The sequence below is a fragment of the Macrobrachium rosenbergii genome, chromosome 6 (genome assembly GCF_040412425.1).
Source record: "Macrobrachium rosenbergii isolate ZJJX-2024 chromosome 6, ASM4041242v1, whole genome shotgun sequence".
In the NCBI taxonomy this organism is placed as follows: Eukaryota; Metazoa; Arthropoda; class Malacostraca; order Decapoda; family Palaemonidae; genus Macrobrachium; species Macrobrachium rosenbergii.
Genome location: NC_089746.1, coordinates 24,418,428 through 24,436,018, shown reverse-complemented (window position 1 = coordinate 24,436,018; position 17,591 = coordinate 24,418,428). Strand labels below are relative to the sequence as shown.

The 17,591-nt window shown below is 36.4% G+C and overlaps 2 protein-coding genes and 1 long non-coding RNA gene across 4 annotated transcripts; 2 read left to right on the top strand and 1 right to left on the bottom strand.

Annotated features, from left to right (window-relative positions):
- On the bottom strand, positions 1-8,837 carry LOC136839349 (uncharacterized). The gene is made up of 3 exons (XR_010853300.1): positions 8,701-8,837; positions 1,992-2,230; positions 1-460 (listed from the first exon to the last, which is right to left on the bottom strand). It is a non-coding gene; the product is annotated as an uncharacterized lncRNA (long non-coding RNA).
- On the top strand, positions 8,255-10,402 carry LOC136839348 (uncharacterized). Of its 2 annotated transcripts, XR_010853299.1 has the most exons (4): positions 8,255-8,407; positions 8,804-8,983; positions 9,562-9,716; positions 9,948-10,402. XR_010853299.1 is itself a non-coding variant. In XM_067105241.1 (3 exons), the coding sequence occupies exons 1-3, from the start codon at positions 8,347-8,349 to the stop codon at positions 9,639-9,641; spliced, it is 321 nt and encodes a 106-aa protein (XP_066961342.1). In that variant the 5' UTR covers positions 8,255-8,346; the 3' UTR covers positions 9,642-10,402. The 2 variants fall into 2 exon arrangements, 1 of the variants encoding a protein (XP_066961342.1); XM_067105241.1 differs by having other exon boundaries at positions 9,562-10,402.
- Positions 10,403-13,159: 2,757 nt separating this feature from the next.
- Positions 13,160-16,450, top strand: LOC136839755 (uncharacterized). Its single transcript, XM_067106103.1, has 4 exons — positions 13,160-13,285; positions 14,735-14,862; positions 15,344-15,508; positions 16,004-16,450. Exons 1-4 carry the CDS (start codon positions 13,203-13,205, stop codon positions 16,084-16,086), a joined length of 459 nt encoding a protein of 152 aa, XP_066962204.1. The 5' UTR covers positions 13,160-13,202; the 3' UTR covers positions 16,087-16,450.
- The last annotated feature ends 1,141 nt before the right edge of the window (positions 16,451-17,591 follow it).

Genomic DNA, 17,591 nt, shown 5'->3' with positions numbered 1-17,591 from the left:
ACTCTGCAGCGATGGTGGCAGGGAACGAGTGAGAGTCAGTATGGCACTACCAGTAAGTAATATACCCCCAAGAAGGTTTGCACAGAGGAAATAGCGGCTGCACGTAGGGTTAGGCCCTAAGACCCGTGACAATGCGTCGATCCCCGACCCTTGACACGTTGGGATTAGCGAGGGATTCATGAGCGCTAATCACATGATGCTAAGAGGGATTTGGTAACGGCGCTAATCCTCTCCTGCTTTGGCTTCGTCATGTTTACCCTGTCGTACAGCCCGTCAGTGTCAGCCCGGGTTACTCGGTGGAATCTAAAGCTTTCTGCTTCCGCAATTCCTTAATAGCGAAGTCAGGTCGGGTTCTTATGATTGACGAATGGTAGTATATATGGGGCGTTTCTTATTTTCCCTAGGCATTGAAAGATCGCTTCTTATTTCCAAAGCTTTTGCAGAAAGTCATGGGCCATATCTGATGACGTTTTATCATTAGAGATTAAAGAGAGGCGATTTTTTTTTTTTACCGGGAGTAACTTCTCTAGTTCAAAGTTGATTAATATAGGAGTAAAATGAAATTATCAAAATGAGTGGGGCAATGCACTTGTTTAAAAAACCCTTCTTAGTTCTAAAAATGTATATATATACAGTATTATGTGTGTGTGTCTAAGCAGATTATAATTCACTGCAATATAACAAACTTTTGAATTAGAGTTGTTCCCAAACTTTCATCTTCTCTCTCCAGAAGTGATCCCCAAAGATTCTTCCTAGGGATCCTGGACCAATCCAAACAATTCCCGTGAATCGAATCGAATCAGGACTGACGAGGCTCCTTGATACAATTTTTTCAGAAATGATGCTGAACGAACCTAGAGTGCTGACTCGGCAGTGAAAACGAATCAGTATAATGCTTTTCGTTTATGTAATGATAAAAATATCGTCAGTAAACTTTTCTTGTGGCAACTACAAATTTATGTAAGAAAAAGCTTTCAGAAAAGTCTGCACCTACCTCTTTACCTGCCTAATCAACTTCATTTCATAAGCAAGTGAATTATTTACGAATCGAAATGTTCAAATTTGCAACAAATCAAATTATGGTAATTATCTCTTACAACTCAGCACTAGATGAATTAAATATTGTTTATAGATTTTTTTTATTTTTCTGATGAATTAATGCTTAACTTACACTGTGGTCCATATTATAAAACTGGAGGGATGGTAGTTTACAAGGGTCTGACAACAAAGGCGTGAAGATTCATCTAGAAAATCATGATTTGTAAATGGATCTCAGGCCTCAAACTCTAATGATTTTACTCTTCCCCTTTGTATTGCAAATTTCTACCATTATGTATCAGCTCTTGCAAGTTTTAGACTGAAACAGCGCTGTCACTATGTGAATGTTTGATTATAGTCTCCAGAGTGTTAACTATGGAGAAAAAATAGCAAATCACGGTGAGGATGTAAATCCAAAGACACAGATAACTAGTTGAATTTAATAAGTTGAAATGACAAGAACTGTTGAGTGCCGTTTCTCTGCCCTGAGAGGCAATCACCCTGAGGGGAATCTCGGAGTGAATGCACCACTTCCTCTCCACCGAAATTCACTATACCATACATAAAGGACCTACAAATAAGAATCTAGCTACTGAAATAACAAATTTATCGTGGGAAAATAATTTAATATTAAATTTAACGTAAATAGCAAGAAATTCAGCAAGCCTTAACAAAGAACTAGCTTCGTGTAATTACGTCAATTTCGTAAATGTAAAGTAGTAACTATGTAAAGAATAAATGTCAATTATGTAGGAAAATTTCTTAGATAAAACGAAACACTAGTGGTCTGTAAACAACAGGCACAAGTTAAATGGTAATTATAGTGATCGAGTCCTTTACTTTAGTTTTTATCGACGTGTTGGCGACCATGATTTAAGCCGTAATATGCACAAACCAAACAAACGAACAGAGCAGTCATATTGAGCCTGCATAAAAACTCTCAATTAACTTACGTTCCGTAAGATGCTGGTCTTCAAAATGCTATACAGTAAAGGCAAGATGATAAAGCCAGTGTTTCATGGATCGCCTTCCTCCGCCCTCGAAATCTCTTCACTCGGCCTTGGTGGAATTTACTGCTCCATGTCTGCTAAAGCTTTCCAAAATATAAAGAATCTCCAGAAAATCTAGATGGGTTTGATGAAACTCCGCTCTGGACTGGAATCTGAACTCTCAAGTGGACTGGGCTGGACTCCTGCACAGAAAAAACTCTAAGGCAGAATCGATGCCAAACAGTCAGTTTCAAGAGCTATCCAGACTCAATAGTAAACAAACAAATTCGTAAATTACGTTATTACCATTAAACCATTACCTCCAGTTCAAACCATCACCAAAGTAAACAAAAGACTTTTATACTGTATTCTTGAATACAAATAAGAAAAATACACAAAAAGTATAAAGATATTTCTTTACATTAACACTGTTTAAAGGGTTAAAAGTGAAATAAATGATGCACAGTTACAGTAAACATTTTTATTATGTAAAATAATTTTTTTAAATTTTCATTGTTGGCGTTACACATGTCCTATAAGCCTAGTAAGCATAGTGGCGTAGCTGGCATTCCATCAGTGGGACCAAGATATTTTTTTTTTGTTGGGGGGGCCAAAGAAAATTATACAAAACTAATGTACCAATTCTGTAATTAGTAAAATATACTATTCTCGAATGTACATATCTATGTGAATGAAGGAAAATAATAGGGTTAGTAATTAGTAAATTTGTATTTGAAATGACAGAGCTCAATTTTCAATTAATTTTCAACTCTTACTATATGTAAATGTATCAAATACTTTAATGTAAATTTCATCACAACCTTATATTCAACACTAGCCTAATTTTTATTATCAAGTTTTAATTTTAACTATAGTTTAGCTATAAAGGAATTTCAACTGGGGGGGGCAGTGGGGAGCCAGTGGGCGGGCTAAGCATCTGACTGGGGACCTGCCCCCACCCCCATAGCGACGCCACTGAGTAAGCTTGATGATAATTTCAGCTTGAGAACTTTCACCAAAAACACCAACGCCCTTGAATAAAATTTGCAAATTTGGATGACAACATACTGTATCTTATTTAGTTGTTTAAAGATAAACAAATATTACATTTGATATTTAAGTTCTTCCCGAATTAGTAGCATTTTCAATTATGTTAGCTTATCAGTTATGTACGTAGAATTTGTTGATTATAAAAAAAAAGTAAGCTGATGGCGGTTATATTGAACATGGGCGATTAAAGGAACAGTGAGTGTGGTTCTACATCTGAAAATTTGTATATATAAAAAAAATCAGTATTTTTTTTTATCAAGTATTGCGCTTGTATCAGCAAATGAACAATTCACCTTTACTTCTCTCATGATCTGTTTCACCATTTCAGATCCATGTGTTTCAAGCTGCATTCGTCACTGGGGAAGTACTCGTAACATGCATCATCTGCACTTTGGCAGTTATAAAGAAGACGCTAAACGTCACTAAACTGTATAATGTGAAGCATGTGCCTGACAACCTAAACTTGACAGTTCACCACAAAGGGGAAAGAGTTACGTCATTCAGATTGGCACCTAGTTGCATAACAAATCTAACACCATGACAAAGTGATATTCCTAAGTCATTATGCAATTACTTAATTTTCATTTAGTGAGTGTTTCATGAACTTATATCATACAGGCATTTCAGGGCGTTCTGTTGCATAACAACACTGGACGTTATTGATAATCTTTACATGAACGGATTGGTCACAAAGAGTGCAGAAGGAATGGTGATATGTAGTGGTAAGGGTAGCCTACCATTTCCATTCTCTCTCTCTCTCTCTCTCTCTCTCTCATGTAAGTTTGTAGTTTTGTAAGTTATCAATTTTTGTGAACTGCAAAAGCTAGCGAGACCATAATCTAAGATCTACTATGACCCTTATTCAAAACCGATTTAATATTGCACCACAAAATTTAGATGTCGTAAGGACTGAATAGTTCTCAGTCGGCCTGAAAAGATAAGATTAATCTCGCTTTCAAGACTCAAAAATAAGACTCAAAAAATATTCCATCCCTAGTTTTGTTTTTTGAAACGGGGTGGGGTAGGGTTAACGGGTGGGAAAGCGGCGCTACAACTGGTAGCTGGAATTTGGGGGTAAAGACCGTGGTCTTGTAGGACGGTTTAGGTCAAGGTCTAAACCTTGGCTTAGGTCACGTTGTTAGCTGAGTAATATCAATATGCAATAGGCCTCCCCACAATCCTCTCTCTCCTTTTTCTCTTCTTTTTTTTATCCCTTCAATCTATTTCATATCAGTAATATTTGAAATAAGATCTTTCAACATCCTTCAGTCTTTTTAGAGATTTCTTCATATCTATCCAAGTTATTCAGTGTATCTAAAGAGAGAATTGACTTCTAAGTGGTTCTTATTTACCTAAACTGAATCTAGAACTCACATAAAACGTAAAAGATAACACACAACTACAAACATAAATGTTGAACGTTGAGCTATGATTTAAAGTACTGGCAAACTTCAAAAATCTTTACCTCTTCTAAAATAACAGGGTTAACATTGACAAGTTAAGGCAGGAAATCACCAGGCATTCATATAATTCAAGCAAACCCTAGCAACAACAAGAAGGATAATCGTTTGTAACACTTTATTTATTTTATAAGATGATCGTCAAGTATGTTATCAGGCTTAGCAGATCACTGAAGGAGGACAACTGTTCAATCTCTGGATGCCTTAAAGCATTTTCCTCTGGACCTTACTTAACAAGAGTATTCTTGCAAGCTTGTTTAGATGGTTAAATTCAGGACGAATCAAATTATGGAGTTCAGTGGCAATTGTCTTAAAATTCAAACGTAATTTCGCTGTCCACGCCAGGAAACTTTGTTCTCAATGTTTGCAAGCTTTTCTAAGCTGTACGCAGAAATAATTTTGAAATGTTAGCAAACACTACTTGGAAACAGTTTGCAGATTGTTCACAAAAAATTACAAACAGTGTGTAAACATTTTTTACAAACAAAACTTCCATGCAGTTAACACCAGGTAATTTTGTTCGCAAGCAATGTTATAGCTGCTTCCGAACTGTTTGCAATTTTTTTTGAAATGTTTACAAACAGCTGAGAGACAGTTTTTAAACATTGATAGGAGGCAGTTTGCAAACAGTTCACAAACAATTGCAAACGCTGTGTAAAAACTGTTTGCGAGAAAAGGCTTCTGGTGTGGACTGGGTTTAAACCTGCGGAATACATCAGCATAAACTTAAGAAATGAAAAAATGTGAATAGCTGCCAATTGCACTGAAACATAAGGATGAGAGCAAAGAAGCAAGTGAGTTCCGAACCAAGAGACATTTTGTACCTTATGATATGGAGAATGTAGGATAGTTAGATGATTTTAGCTTTAAGATTTCCCACATACCTTAACTAACAGAGATTTTCTTATCTCTTGGAGGCGTAGAAAGAAAAAAATTAGTGGAACAGGGAAAACAATTTAGCCAAACTGAGATGGTAATAGAAACGGTGAAATCTAAACATAAAAAAAGATTTTAGAAGTTATAGTAAGAAAGTTTTACGTAAGGATAGAAGGGGAAAGTCATAATTACAAAAATAACAAGATGAAAAATAGTAAGTTCTGATACGGGAAAAGCGATACGAACGACAAACAAAAGATTCAAGAAAGAATTTGTTAGGAAGTGAATGAAGAACAGCTTTCCCTACTCACAAAGCGCAAAGCTGCGCCGTCCTACCTTACAGCACGTAATAATCTCGTTACATGACAAATGCGCCCTAAGCCGAATCGAAGACAAAGACTTCACTAAAGAAAACCAAAAGCGTATTTGCTGATGTGGATGTGAGCAAGTATATAATGAGACTTACTTGCTGTGCCATTGTCACATCTTCATCAATAAGGGCACAGGTAAGTTTCTCTCTTGTTCTGTGAAAAGGAGAATCTTCAGATTTTGTGGAACCAAATTCCATATTGTGCTTATATATACAGTATATATACATACATACACACAAAGACACACACATATATATATACATACACATATATATACATGCATATTTTGAGTATAAATGTCATATATACGTGTTTCAATTCATCGATCAAAAAAGATTGTCTTACAGAAATATGTGAACGAGAGAGAGAGAGAGAGAGAGAGAGAGAGAGAGAGAGAGAGAGAGAGAGAGAGAGAGAGAGAGAGAGAGAGAGAGATTCATTAACATACATTTATTTATACAATGTCCAAATATGTGTCCATGAAATATATACGTGTCTTTATTATTATTATTATTATTATTTTTTGGTCTGTCACAATCATCCTATTCGACTGTTTTTTTTTTTTTTTAATAGTGTGGGGTTCCGGGTTGCATCCTGCCTCCTCAGGAGTCCATCACTTTTCTCACTATGTGCGCTGTTTCTAGTAGCACACTTTTCTGCGTGAGTCCTGGAGCTACTTCGGCATCTAGTTTTTCCAGATTCCTTTTCAGGGATCTTGGGACCGTGCCTAGTGTTCCTATGATTATGGGTACAGTTTCCACTGGCATATTCCATATCCTTCTTATTTCGATTTTCAGGTCTTGATACTTATCAATTTTTTCTCTTTCTTTCTCATCTACTCTGGTGTCCCATGGTATTGCCACATCAATGAGTGATACTTTCTTCTTGATTTTGTCAATCAACGTCACGTCTGGTCTATTGGCACGTATCACCCTATCTGTTTCGATACCACAGTTCCAGAGGATCTTTGCCTGATCGTTTTCTATCACTCCCTCAGGCTGGTGTTCGTACCACTTATTACTGCAAGCTAACTAGTGTTTTTTGCACAGGCTCCAGTTGAGGGCTTTTGCTGCTGAATCATGCCTCTTTTTGTACTGGTTCTATGTAAGCGCCGGACATTCGCTTACTATGTGGTTTATGGTCTCGTCTTTCATATTGCACTTCCTGCATATGGGTGAGATGTTATTTCCATTGTTCATTGGACATATCCGATTCTTAGGGCCTGATCTCGTGCCGCTGTTAGCATTCCTTCTGTTTCCTTCTTGAGTTCTCCCCTCTGTAGCCATTGCCATGTTTCATCGGTGGCCAGTTCTTTTGTCTGTCTCATGTATTGTCACTGCATTGGTTTGTTGTGCCATTTCTCTGTTCTGTTTTTCATTCTCCTGTCTCTGTATATTTCTGGGTCTTCGTCTACTTTTATCAGTCCTTCTTCCCATGCACTCCTTAGCCACTCGTCTTCACTGGTTTTCTGATATTGCCCCAGTGCTCTGCTCTCGATGTTGACGCAGTCCTCTATGCTTAATAGCCCTCTCCCCATCCTTTCGTGTTATGTATAGTCTGTCTGTATTGGCTCTTAGGTGTAGTGTTTTGTGTATTGTCAAGTGTTTTCTAGTTTTCTGGTCTATGCTGCGGAGTTCAGCCTCCGTCCACTTCACTGTTCCTGCTCTGTATCTGATTACTGGTATTGCCCGTGTGCTTATGGCTTTCGTCATATTTCCGGCGTTGAGTTTTGACTCGAGTATCGCCTCAAGTCTGCATATATTCTTTCCTGATCGTGTTCTTCATCTCTTGGTGTTTTATATCCTCTCCTTCCATTAATCCTAGGCATTTGTATCCTGTTTCATCTATGTGCTTGATGCCATTCCTGCCTGGTAGCTTTATGCCTTCAGTCCTTGTTACTTTGCTTTTTTGTATGTTGACCAAGGCGCATTTTTCTATTCCAAACACCATCCTGATGTCCCCAGAAACAATCCTTACAGTCTGGATTAGGGTTTCTATTTCCTTGATGCTCTTACCATACAGGATGATGGCGTCCATATACATCAGATGGTTCATTCTGTTGCCATCTTTCTTGAGTTGGTACCCATGGGAATCATGCTACTACGAAGAGTATTATTATTATTATTATTATTATTATTATTATTATTATTATTATTATTATTATTATTATTATTATTATTTACTTGTTTATTTCGTTTTATTTGCCTGTATGCTGGCAGATCCTGCAAAACGTCGGAAATTTGACGAAAGGTGGACCTAATGGGTGGCAGTAAGCCATTAGAATTTTAGACAGGCAAGGGAGGGAGGACCTACTGAGGGAACCGGGCTGGAGGTTAGCTGGATTGCTCAGCTGGTTGGCTGGTTGCAGATCATCCTGACCTAAGAAACCTAAAGCCTACTCTCCATTACCTAGATTTTGCTAACCAAATTTAATCATTGTTTCTGCAAAGGAAGTTTGCTGAAGTTCGATCAATCAAATTTAGAAATCAATAATTTTTTAACCTTACAGATTGATTTTTCACCTTAAGGTAGGCGCTAAACAGTGATCCAGAAAGAGGAAAAATGAAGGCTATTTTTGCACTGGGTGTCATAGTTGGCATTTTCATCGCCTCTGCTTCAGCAGGTAAGTAATGTTTAAAAACTGTAATTGCAAGATGTGATAATCAGAAATGAAATGAAATGATGAAATGGCAATCTAACTATTTTTTTGCGCTGGAAGTCACCATCATAGTATCGGTATTACTTCGATCTTGGCCGATAAACAGATTTGAAAAATGCAATAGCAACACAAAAGTTTTTACGAAATTATGTAACCAGACATGGTTTAATTACGTCCCAAATGTAAGTCAAGTAAAAAAGAAACTTGACAGTTGTACGCAGTCAGTCAAAAGATCTGAAACACGTGCATGCACCTACCTGAAAACAAAGCTGTTTTGTTTAATGGAGTTCTATTTCCCATTCCCAAGAAGAAGAGTTTTCCTTGGATAGATAACTTAAGACAGTTCTTCCTCAACTGCAGGAGTGTTTGATTCCCCTCCTGCGAAATCCCGCGTGGCTCGGGAAGTCCAGGACCCAATCAGTGGAGAAGTCTCATCAAATCCCGAGGATACTGCTCCCGAAGACACCGAAAGATTCATGGGGTTAACGACTGTTCCTGATACGTCAGCTGATTCTTCTGCTTTGCCCTCTGAAAAAACAAGTGAGTGTCATTAAGAACTTAGTGATTTCGTTTGTGATATATATTCGTTAGAATTAGACGAGTAAGAAAGGTATTTATTTTTCTTTTTAGAATCCTTGAAAATACAGTTCAGTCCAACACCGTTAGTAACTCTGATATAAGTTTTGTCGTGGTTTGGCAGTCATCCTTGAATTTCACATAATAACCCATGATAACTACTAGAACGACAGAATGGCTGGTGTGCATATTTAAATCATTATCCATATCGTTATTGTTAGTCACTTATTCTTTAATTCTTAAATTTACATCATTCTCAAACAAGACATTCCGGCGAAAGTGGAATTAACTCCAATATACATTAAGCTACTTTAAAGATATGAGAGATTGATAAATTATTTTACACAAACCTTAGCCACATCTCGGTATTTATTCCCGAAACTTGCTGCTCATTTGCAGCCCTAAATCTTTAACATTTCCTTAACTATAAGTGGCTCTGTTATTAAACGAAAAGCTAGTTGAATCAATCCACGCCGTGTTGCTCACCTTTTTCAAGATATATAACGGCAAAAACTGAGGCTCGCTTTTCTTTACCATTCCAGCAATGTCTCCATCAGCAGCATACTACATCCGGAAGTACAGACCAGGAGGTCTTGTCCTTCCCAGTCCTGTACCAGTCTAATGGTCGCCTTTCCCTCGACGACGCTTTCGGACAATTTCACCAGTGCCCAAAGGACTCTGAAAAGATACAAGCTGTGTAAGGAGTTTATCCTTTATCACCTAAGCAAGATCCAAGCCTTCGATGCCACTTTTGACCTGACAAAGGCCCAAATGATAAAAAAAAAAATGTACTGGGAGTAAAAATTTACCAGTTAAGCTGACACTTTCAGATAAGCTGACAAACACTTTAAGGACTATGCAAAAATACAGGTTGTACTAGGAGGTCATCCCTAGCACTTATGTTTAATCCTTCTGCTGGCACTTTCAGATAACATGACGAACACCCAAAGGACTCTGGAAAGATGCAAACTTGTGTTGGACTGCTACTTCTTACTACCTACCAAAGGTCCTATGCCCTTAAATCAACTGCAGCTTAATCTTAGTGTCTACCAGCTTTGCAGGAAAAGAGACCAGCACAGAGTTCCCTTAGTTGGAAGAGGTAGAATTGCTTATTATGCAAAATTGAACCTTTAACAAAATATTACTACAACCTAACTTTCGATTTTTTGTTCTTATCTTTAGTTAATCATCTTCTCCATAGACTTTTTTGTATATATTTTTAATATGAATGATGTTTTGGGCACGATATGGTTTCCTGGAACAGAAATTTCATTAATATCATATTAAAACTTGTGTTTATCGTGTGAACTTCAACCTAAAGCACATAAAAGTAGCAATAATGTCTTTAGGGACACAAAACAATAAATAATTGGTTAAAAGCTATTACCAAATGCTTTTCATTTCTTTTCCGATGTCTCTGCCTGTAGGCAAAGAGACAATAAAGTTTTCTTATAAAAAATAAAGATCATGAGCCAGCTAACTACTCAAATCTTTGGAGAATTATAAAAATTCTAGCACATATTATTTCGTCAATACACCATTGACAAGAACGTTTTCTTTATGATAATTTACTTTAAAACAATATGTAATTTTTTTTTTAGTATTCATGAATTACCAAAGTGCAATAATATTGGTATGTGTTCCATTGTTCCTTTAAACATTTGATGTGAAGATAAAAATTTGGTCTTAATATTTTAAAACCAAATATCTTATCTTTCTTTTATAATCATTTTTCTCTTTGGTAAAACTTTAGGCCATCCAGAGAACTGATTCAAGTAAGTTACTCCTAAAGCTAAAACAGTTAGTGCCGATATATTAAAGTTTCCTTAATCTTATTACAATCCTCTAGGCAGGATAATATCGGAAAACATCAATCAGTAAACGAAAGTAGTTTTGAAGTTAGCTAACGGACAAAATAGCTAAAAGTTTTCCGCCCTTGAATACAAAAGATTATTAATCATCAGGCCTTGAGTACACTGATGTCAGAAATTACTAGGATATAAAAATGGTCAGATGAGAAACCTCCTGGTCTCTGACATTGTTTTTTAAAGGAGCTCTCCCGCCACAGATGTAATATTTTTTAAAAAGGCACCAAAGACAACACTGAGTATTACTTAATCTAAAATGACACCAGAAATTATAAAACAAAATGAAAAATCATCTGTGGAATAATGTGCATAAAAGAGGAAAGCGTATCTGCTGGGCAGTAATGAATATGTTGAAAATTGCACTTGAAATTGACTGTAAAAGTAAAGTTACTATTGGATTGGAACGTTATATTTGACACCTAGAGTGGATACCATCTGATTATAAAGTATGAAAATGAAAATCATATTTAAAACGAAACTTATATTTAAGGGTAATAATAGAAAGGGCCATGCTTTTCATTCGTCTTAAAACTGAATGGATATAAAATTGTTCTGGTTGTCAGGAGGCTCCCCTTTGCAAAGCACGTTAGTTAAGCCTTGAAAATAATTATTCAGTAGAAGTACAGATCATTCACGACCAAAGCAACAGTGAAACATTGAACTGTCAGCAAAATTAATTAGTACATTTTCTCGACTCTTTTCAATCCTGTATTCTTCAACTGAATTCCTCCGAAGCATCTTGCATCATGTGATAAGTTAATCTGCAATCTTTTCATCTAATACACGACTCCGTGAAATAAAAATGAAGAGGATTTTACAATTTTCTTTTATGAAAATGGAAATAGCAGTGATAACATGAACTTCCGAACAAATCATGAGTTTTACTTGCGAATAAGATATTCGATGCATCTTAAAGAACATGGGATTCATTTTCATCAAGAAAAAATGGGCTTTCTGTTCACACTTGGAGTTCATCAACAATTTCACTATATCCTGTAAGCAAGGTAAATTAAAAGTAAGTTAGGCCATAGGAAAATAAGTGATTTGAAAAGGTTTGAACATTTTTGAAGTACAGATGCATGCAGAGCTTGTGGAGAAAGAATAACAGGTATGATATTTCCAAAAAATGAGAGAGGAAACAAATCACGTACTGAGGAATTTACGAAGTTGAATAAAGAACGTGAAATTTTTTAAGATGCTGAGAAAAAGAATGTTTGTTGAAGTAACAAACTTTTAACACAATCTTATATAAGTAATAATTAATTTCACTGGATTCATTTAGTTATTCGACTGGCTGGCTTTGAAAGTAGTCAAGCAATAGACGAATTAATGATTTCATCTTCAAACGAAAAATTTTAAATTTTCCTGTAAAAAAACAGGAATATGTATTAACCGGTGCTAGGAAAATTAGGACTCAAAAATTTCTGCCAAGGAAATTTTAGTCTTAAAAATTATGGGAATAATGAAAGATAATTATTGATTAATTAGAAGACTAAGAAAAAAAAATACCGAATAGGATTTCATGAAAGATCATCACGATTTCTGAAACTCCACCATGAATATTACTTTAAAAATAACAAAATACTCGGTCTTGTTTCTATCATTGTAAAAGTTTTTTATGCAATAATCGATAAGTTCGTATTCCGTTTCACTATCCCTCTTTCGCTATCTTCTGTTGGTTGGACATCACAAGAAATTTTCTGTTTAAATACTCCCGTGACAACCACGGGATCTTTACCGATTTATTTAAGACATCTGGAAAAAAAAAGAAGAAATCATAGGTAAAGTTTTAGAGAGGCCAATTTTAATGCATTCAACCTCTTTTGTCATTTTATTTTATTGAACGACTGAAATAACAGTTGTGAATTTGTCTTTAACTTTGTTTTCTTAATCATAGAAAATATAAAGTAGGACTGTAGCTAGATAAATAAAACAGATTTAAAGACCACATAAAGACAAAAAGGATAAAAAATGAAGAATGGTTTAACAAGTGAAATAAACGGAAATGTATCAACTAACGCTAACTAGCAACGAAATTAAATTTTAAGCCAACGAACTTTACGTTACAAAGTCAGTATTACTGTCTTGCTGCAATCATCTCACTTATTTTAACCTCTTCAAATCCATCCTGAAGCAAGCAGTGCTTCACAAAATGCAAACTCCTTTTTAAAGAGAACGTGTTGTGTCTTCAGATTAATCTGTTCCTTCTTGTGAGATGAAGAAGGGACATGACATTTCTTTCTCTTTGATTGGGAAGAGATTCGTTGTGAATCAACGTATTAAAAGGATTAACCACGAGACATTATAATCATGTGATGTTGACGAAGCTGTCCACTTTCATGTATAAAAAGAGATACAACAGGTCGTTTGTCACAGTTCTTCCTTCGACTTCTGCTGGGTAAGGACATCATCATCCTTCCTTATCTTAATCTTGAAATTTTGATTTGAATTTTGTCAGGTACGATGGTGTGGAAATTTTTGCTTTCTGTATAATTTTGGTGAGTTGTAATTCAAGCATGGCTGTTCATAATGCCTCGTTGTCACTTGCCTAATGTAATTTTAACTTCACTTTTAGATAAGTTACATATCTGATGGTAAAAGTGTTCTGTTCTGTGTCTCGTCAGCATGAGCTCTTCCTTGGTCGAGTCGGTAGAGTGTGGCCTTGCACTCGCTAGGCCCGAGCTCGACTCTCCGGCCGGCTAATGAAGAGTTAGAGGAATTTATTTCTGGTAATAGAAATTCATTTCTCGCTATAATGTGTTCGGATTCCACAATAAGCTGTAGGTCCCGTTGCTAAGTAACCAATTGGTTCTTAGCCACGTTAAATAAGTCTAATCCTTCGGGCCAGCTCTAGGAGAGCTGTTAATCAGCTCAGTGGTCTGGTAAAACTAAGGTATACTTAACTCGTCAGCATGAGGTGAACTTACTTAAAATCTTGGTTCGTTGTGGTTATTGGATGTGTGTGTTTTTTAAGTCTTACTCTCAAAAATATTACTCCTCAAAACTTACGTATGTGATAAACATTGGTTAATAAGACAGAAGGTAAAATATCGATTTTTCTTCCATTTTATGAAATTGTTTCATCCGGAAATCCGAGCGCAAGACTTTTTTCATAGTTTATTGATTCTTATCCATATTTTACTGTCCACACGCTGTAAGTGAAAATTATTGCCGCAGAAACAAAACCAAAAATTAACAAGAAATTGCACGTAAGTCTCGAAGAAACTATAATACACAATAAATTTAAAAAAAAATGCGAGACAAAGATAAATAAGGAATATGACACGAGGTCCTTATGATTACTCATCAGTATAAATGCTAGAGAAAGATTTTAATCTAAACCACTGAAAATTTGGGAAACCTCATCTCCCAAGATACAAGTTATCTGAAATGTTTGTGTTTTTTGTGAATTTGTATGATGATAACACACTGTTTACTTTTGATGTGCCAGTTGTGACATTGTCTCTTTAACAGATATAAACAGAATTTATTTCCAAGTATTTTGCCGGAACATTTTCTTCTAATATATTTTATTGGTGTGTGAAGCTTGTCGAAATTATTCAATATATTTTTTTATATTTAATGATGGGACTTTTTTTGTAATGATAAACTGTAGGTTATCATTCAGATCATTAAAAGCTGCTTTCGTAGGAGTAGGCCTAGGCACGTGTTGTTTTAATCAGTTATCCCCAGATCACTTTTGAACAATTCCAAAGACCCTTCCAAAACATTACCTTTGCTTAGGAGTGCATAATTTTATTACGTTTAAACCCTTCCACAGCAACCATCAAGAATTTCTGTAAATATTTAAAATATTTTACTAATTTCACTGTTTTATTTTTCACAGATATCCCCATAGCTTTCGTAATTGTTTTCACTTTAGTGTACTCCAACGAATTTCCAAAATGAAGGCTGCCTTGTTCGTTGCTTTGGCCATCTGCGCCACCGTTGCAGTTTCAGTGCCAGCACCTGGAGGTAAGTTATATATATATATATATATATATCGGGATGAGGCGTTAACCTTTTTGCCCTTCTTCAGTCTGGCTGAGACCCACTATGGTCGATTAACTACAACTGTTAATTCAACAAAATTATTATAAACATTTTATGGGATTTATTGATTATTAAAAGCTTTAGGTCTTTCGTGAAGAAATCAAGGAAAATTTTTCAAAACAAAGTTTCATTTTTAGTTCTGTGAGTAATTCTTGAATCCTTCCATGTTTCCTGTGAGCTACACCGATTTTATTATGTACTTCATTTTACAGTAAATATATATCAAAGGCTCAGCCGTAAATAAAGATTAACTAATCCTAGTTCCCCGTTGTTATATGTTATTTTGTAGCTGTGTCTGTTTATTTATGTTAAGGGGATTATAATATTTAGTAAGCGGAGTCTATATCTTACCTTCTCCAAAATTAAACTTGTGCAATTTTTTTTTTTATTTTTCATGGTGAAGCCCCCTACGGAGGAATACCACCTGCAGCAGCTGCCTTCATTCCTCCAGCAGCTAGAGCCTTCATACCCACTCCTGAAGAGATCGCTGCCCTGAATGCCCTCAAGACAACCCCAGCCCCAGGGGCAGGACCCTTCGGTCCATCATCTGGACCTGTAGAGCCTCCTAGTAAGTCTTTTTCTTGTCATTCAGCCCCACCATGCCTCTCTCTCTCTCTCTCTCTCTCTCTCTCTCTCTCTCTCTCTCTCTCTCTCTCTCTCTCTCTCTCTCTCAGCTCTGCCCAGTAAGACGATTCCTGTCTCTCTCCTAGCCTCATCTACTTTGTCGGTCTCTCTCTCTCTCTCTCTCTCTCTCTCTCTCTCTCTCTCTCTCTCTCCATATACAAGAATTCGTGATATATGAACCGTAATTTTGTAGCCTGGGGTTAATACAATGTTGACATTTTATAGGCAAGTTTTCAAACAGACATTCAGTTTACTAACAAATCAGTCGTTGCAAGATATCCAACACGCACAGGTATATATGAACTCAGTATAACCATCTTACTTGAAATTGCCTTCCACCGTCTTTAATGTAGTTTACGTGGTGTTTTATTTCTTTATATCTATCAGTTTTGTTGATAATTCACTTTTTTTAACTGATATTTCTTTAATTTTTCCGCAGCCATGCCACCAGCAGTCGCCAACTTGGTCAACAAATACAAAGCCGCAGCTGCAGCCTTCGCTCCTCCCACCCCAGCAGTCTAAATTAGCCCCTAGGCTTGGCAGTGACGTCATTTTCATCATTCAGTGACGTCACATGGATACCCATCTCTGGCAGATTTGTTTTTGTTACTCTGTAATGCAGCTTTTATGAAACTGAGTCACTCGACGCCCTGCTTGCAAGATATTAAAATGCGACCTTCAGCCTACAAAAGATCAAATATGTAATCCTCAACCTTCAAGTTAGCAGCACCATGTGTGGCCTACAGTGTATGAAATAACATACGCATGACGTAGATCACTTTAGTTAGCAATATTGTGACGTTTGGTTTGGTTTTCACTATTGTAATTGTGAAGAATTATACATCATACTCTGGCTAAAATCCAGAAATAGATGGTTCCATCTGAATGTCTGAGTTTTTCTTTCCAAGTTGCATTATATAAATTGAGTTTCAGGAAGGCAAGAGCACTGCTGTGGTTCTGCTATATTTCGTATTTTATCAGTTTGGATAAATTCATCCTATTGTTTTGCCTTATTTTTGCTTTTCCATTTTTACATATAATTTTTTAAGTCTCTTTTGAAACATAATTTCTCTCGGAATTTTTAAGAAACTGTTTTGAAGATGTGAAAAGCAGATAAATTGTACAACATTGTCAAAACTTGTTCTTTTTGTGGGATAACCCCAATACAACTTTACAGAACCTCCACAACTGTGTCCCACATGTACTTGCCTCACTGTATGATCTATGACAATGGGAAACACAAAATGTACTATTTTCAATTCCTTTTATTTCTATCTCTCTTTCAATCTTCAGTTGAAAACCCACTGGGACAAAGTCAACAGACTATAAACCCAAGGGGGCTCAACAGGGAAATCAGCTTGCAGAGAGAGAAATAAGTTAAAGGCAAAGGAGACACATAAATAAGAGAGAATAGAAAATGAAACCGATGCACCCAAAATTCAGGAGATGGCAGTAGAGAGCAGGAATGAATTTGCTCCTCGTTTAAATACTGGGAGATCAGGAGACTCCACAAGTGCACTATGCAAACTTTTCCACACTCCAGCTGTACCCAAGACAAAACTCATTGCAAACTGAGTAGTATGAAGCCTGGTGATAGACAATGATACACTGTTTGCAGCAGCAACCTGCCTATTGCATCGAGCTATTGGCCAGGTTTATCCAAGTCAGAAAAGAAGGGGATAAATAAGAGCAGAAACTTCTGATGCGAGAGCTCTCAATCCACATATAAAGTCAGAGACAGCGTAAAAGCCAAGCACATACGCAAGCAGCCAAGTGAGATTTCATGAAATCCAGGACAGAAATCAGTATCAGATAAAAAGTTAAGAGGTCATGGCTTTATAAAGGTTTTTTTGAGTGAGTCCAGGTTACAGACGCGACGAAAGAATTCATTTCTATTAAAGAAGTTTAGGAAGGAATGTCTTCATAGAATTGAATTAGAGGTTTACATAAACATAAATATTACCATATAAGTCTGAAGAATTGCTACACCCAAATCCATTGCATATCTGAAGAGTGCGTGCACTTCG

Bases quoted from the DNA above. Each gene is read 5' to 3' on its own strand.
- LOC136839755 (XM_067106103.1), top strand. From the start codon at position 13,203: ATGTTGACGAAGCTGTCCACTTTCATGTATAAAAAGAGATACAACAGG. The intron at 13,286-14,734 runs GTAAGGACATCA...TATTTTTCACAG, and splicing joins CTTCCTTCGACTTCTGCTGG to ATATCCCCATAGCTTTCGTA. The intron at 15,509-16,003 runs GTAAGTCTTTTT...ATTTTTCCGCAG, and splicing joins TGGACCTGTAGAGCCTCCTA to CCATGCCACCAGCAGTCGCC.
- LOC136839348 (XM_067105241.1), top strand. From the start codon at position 8,347: ATGAAGGCTATTTTTGCACTGGGTGTCATAGTTGGCATTTTCATCGCC. The intron at 8,408-8,803 runs GTAAGTAATGTT...CCTCAACTGCAG, and splicing joins CATCGCCTCTGCTTCAGCAG to GAGTGTTTGATTCCCCTCCT. The intron at 8,984-9,561 runs GTGAGTGTCATT...TTACCATTCCAG, and splicing joins TTTGCCCTCTGAAAAAACAA to CAATGTCTCCATCAGCAGCA.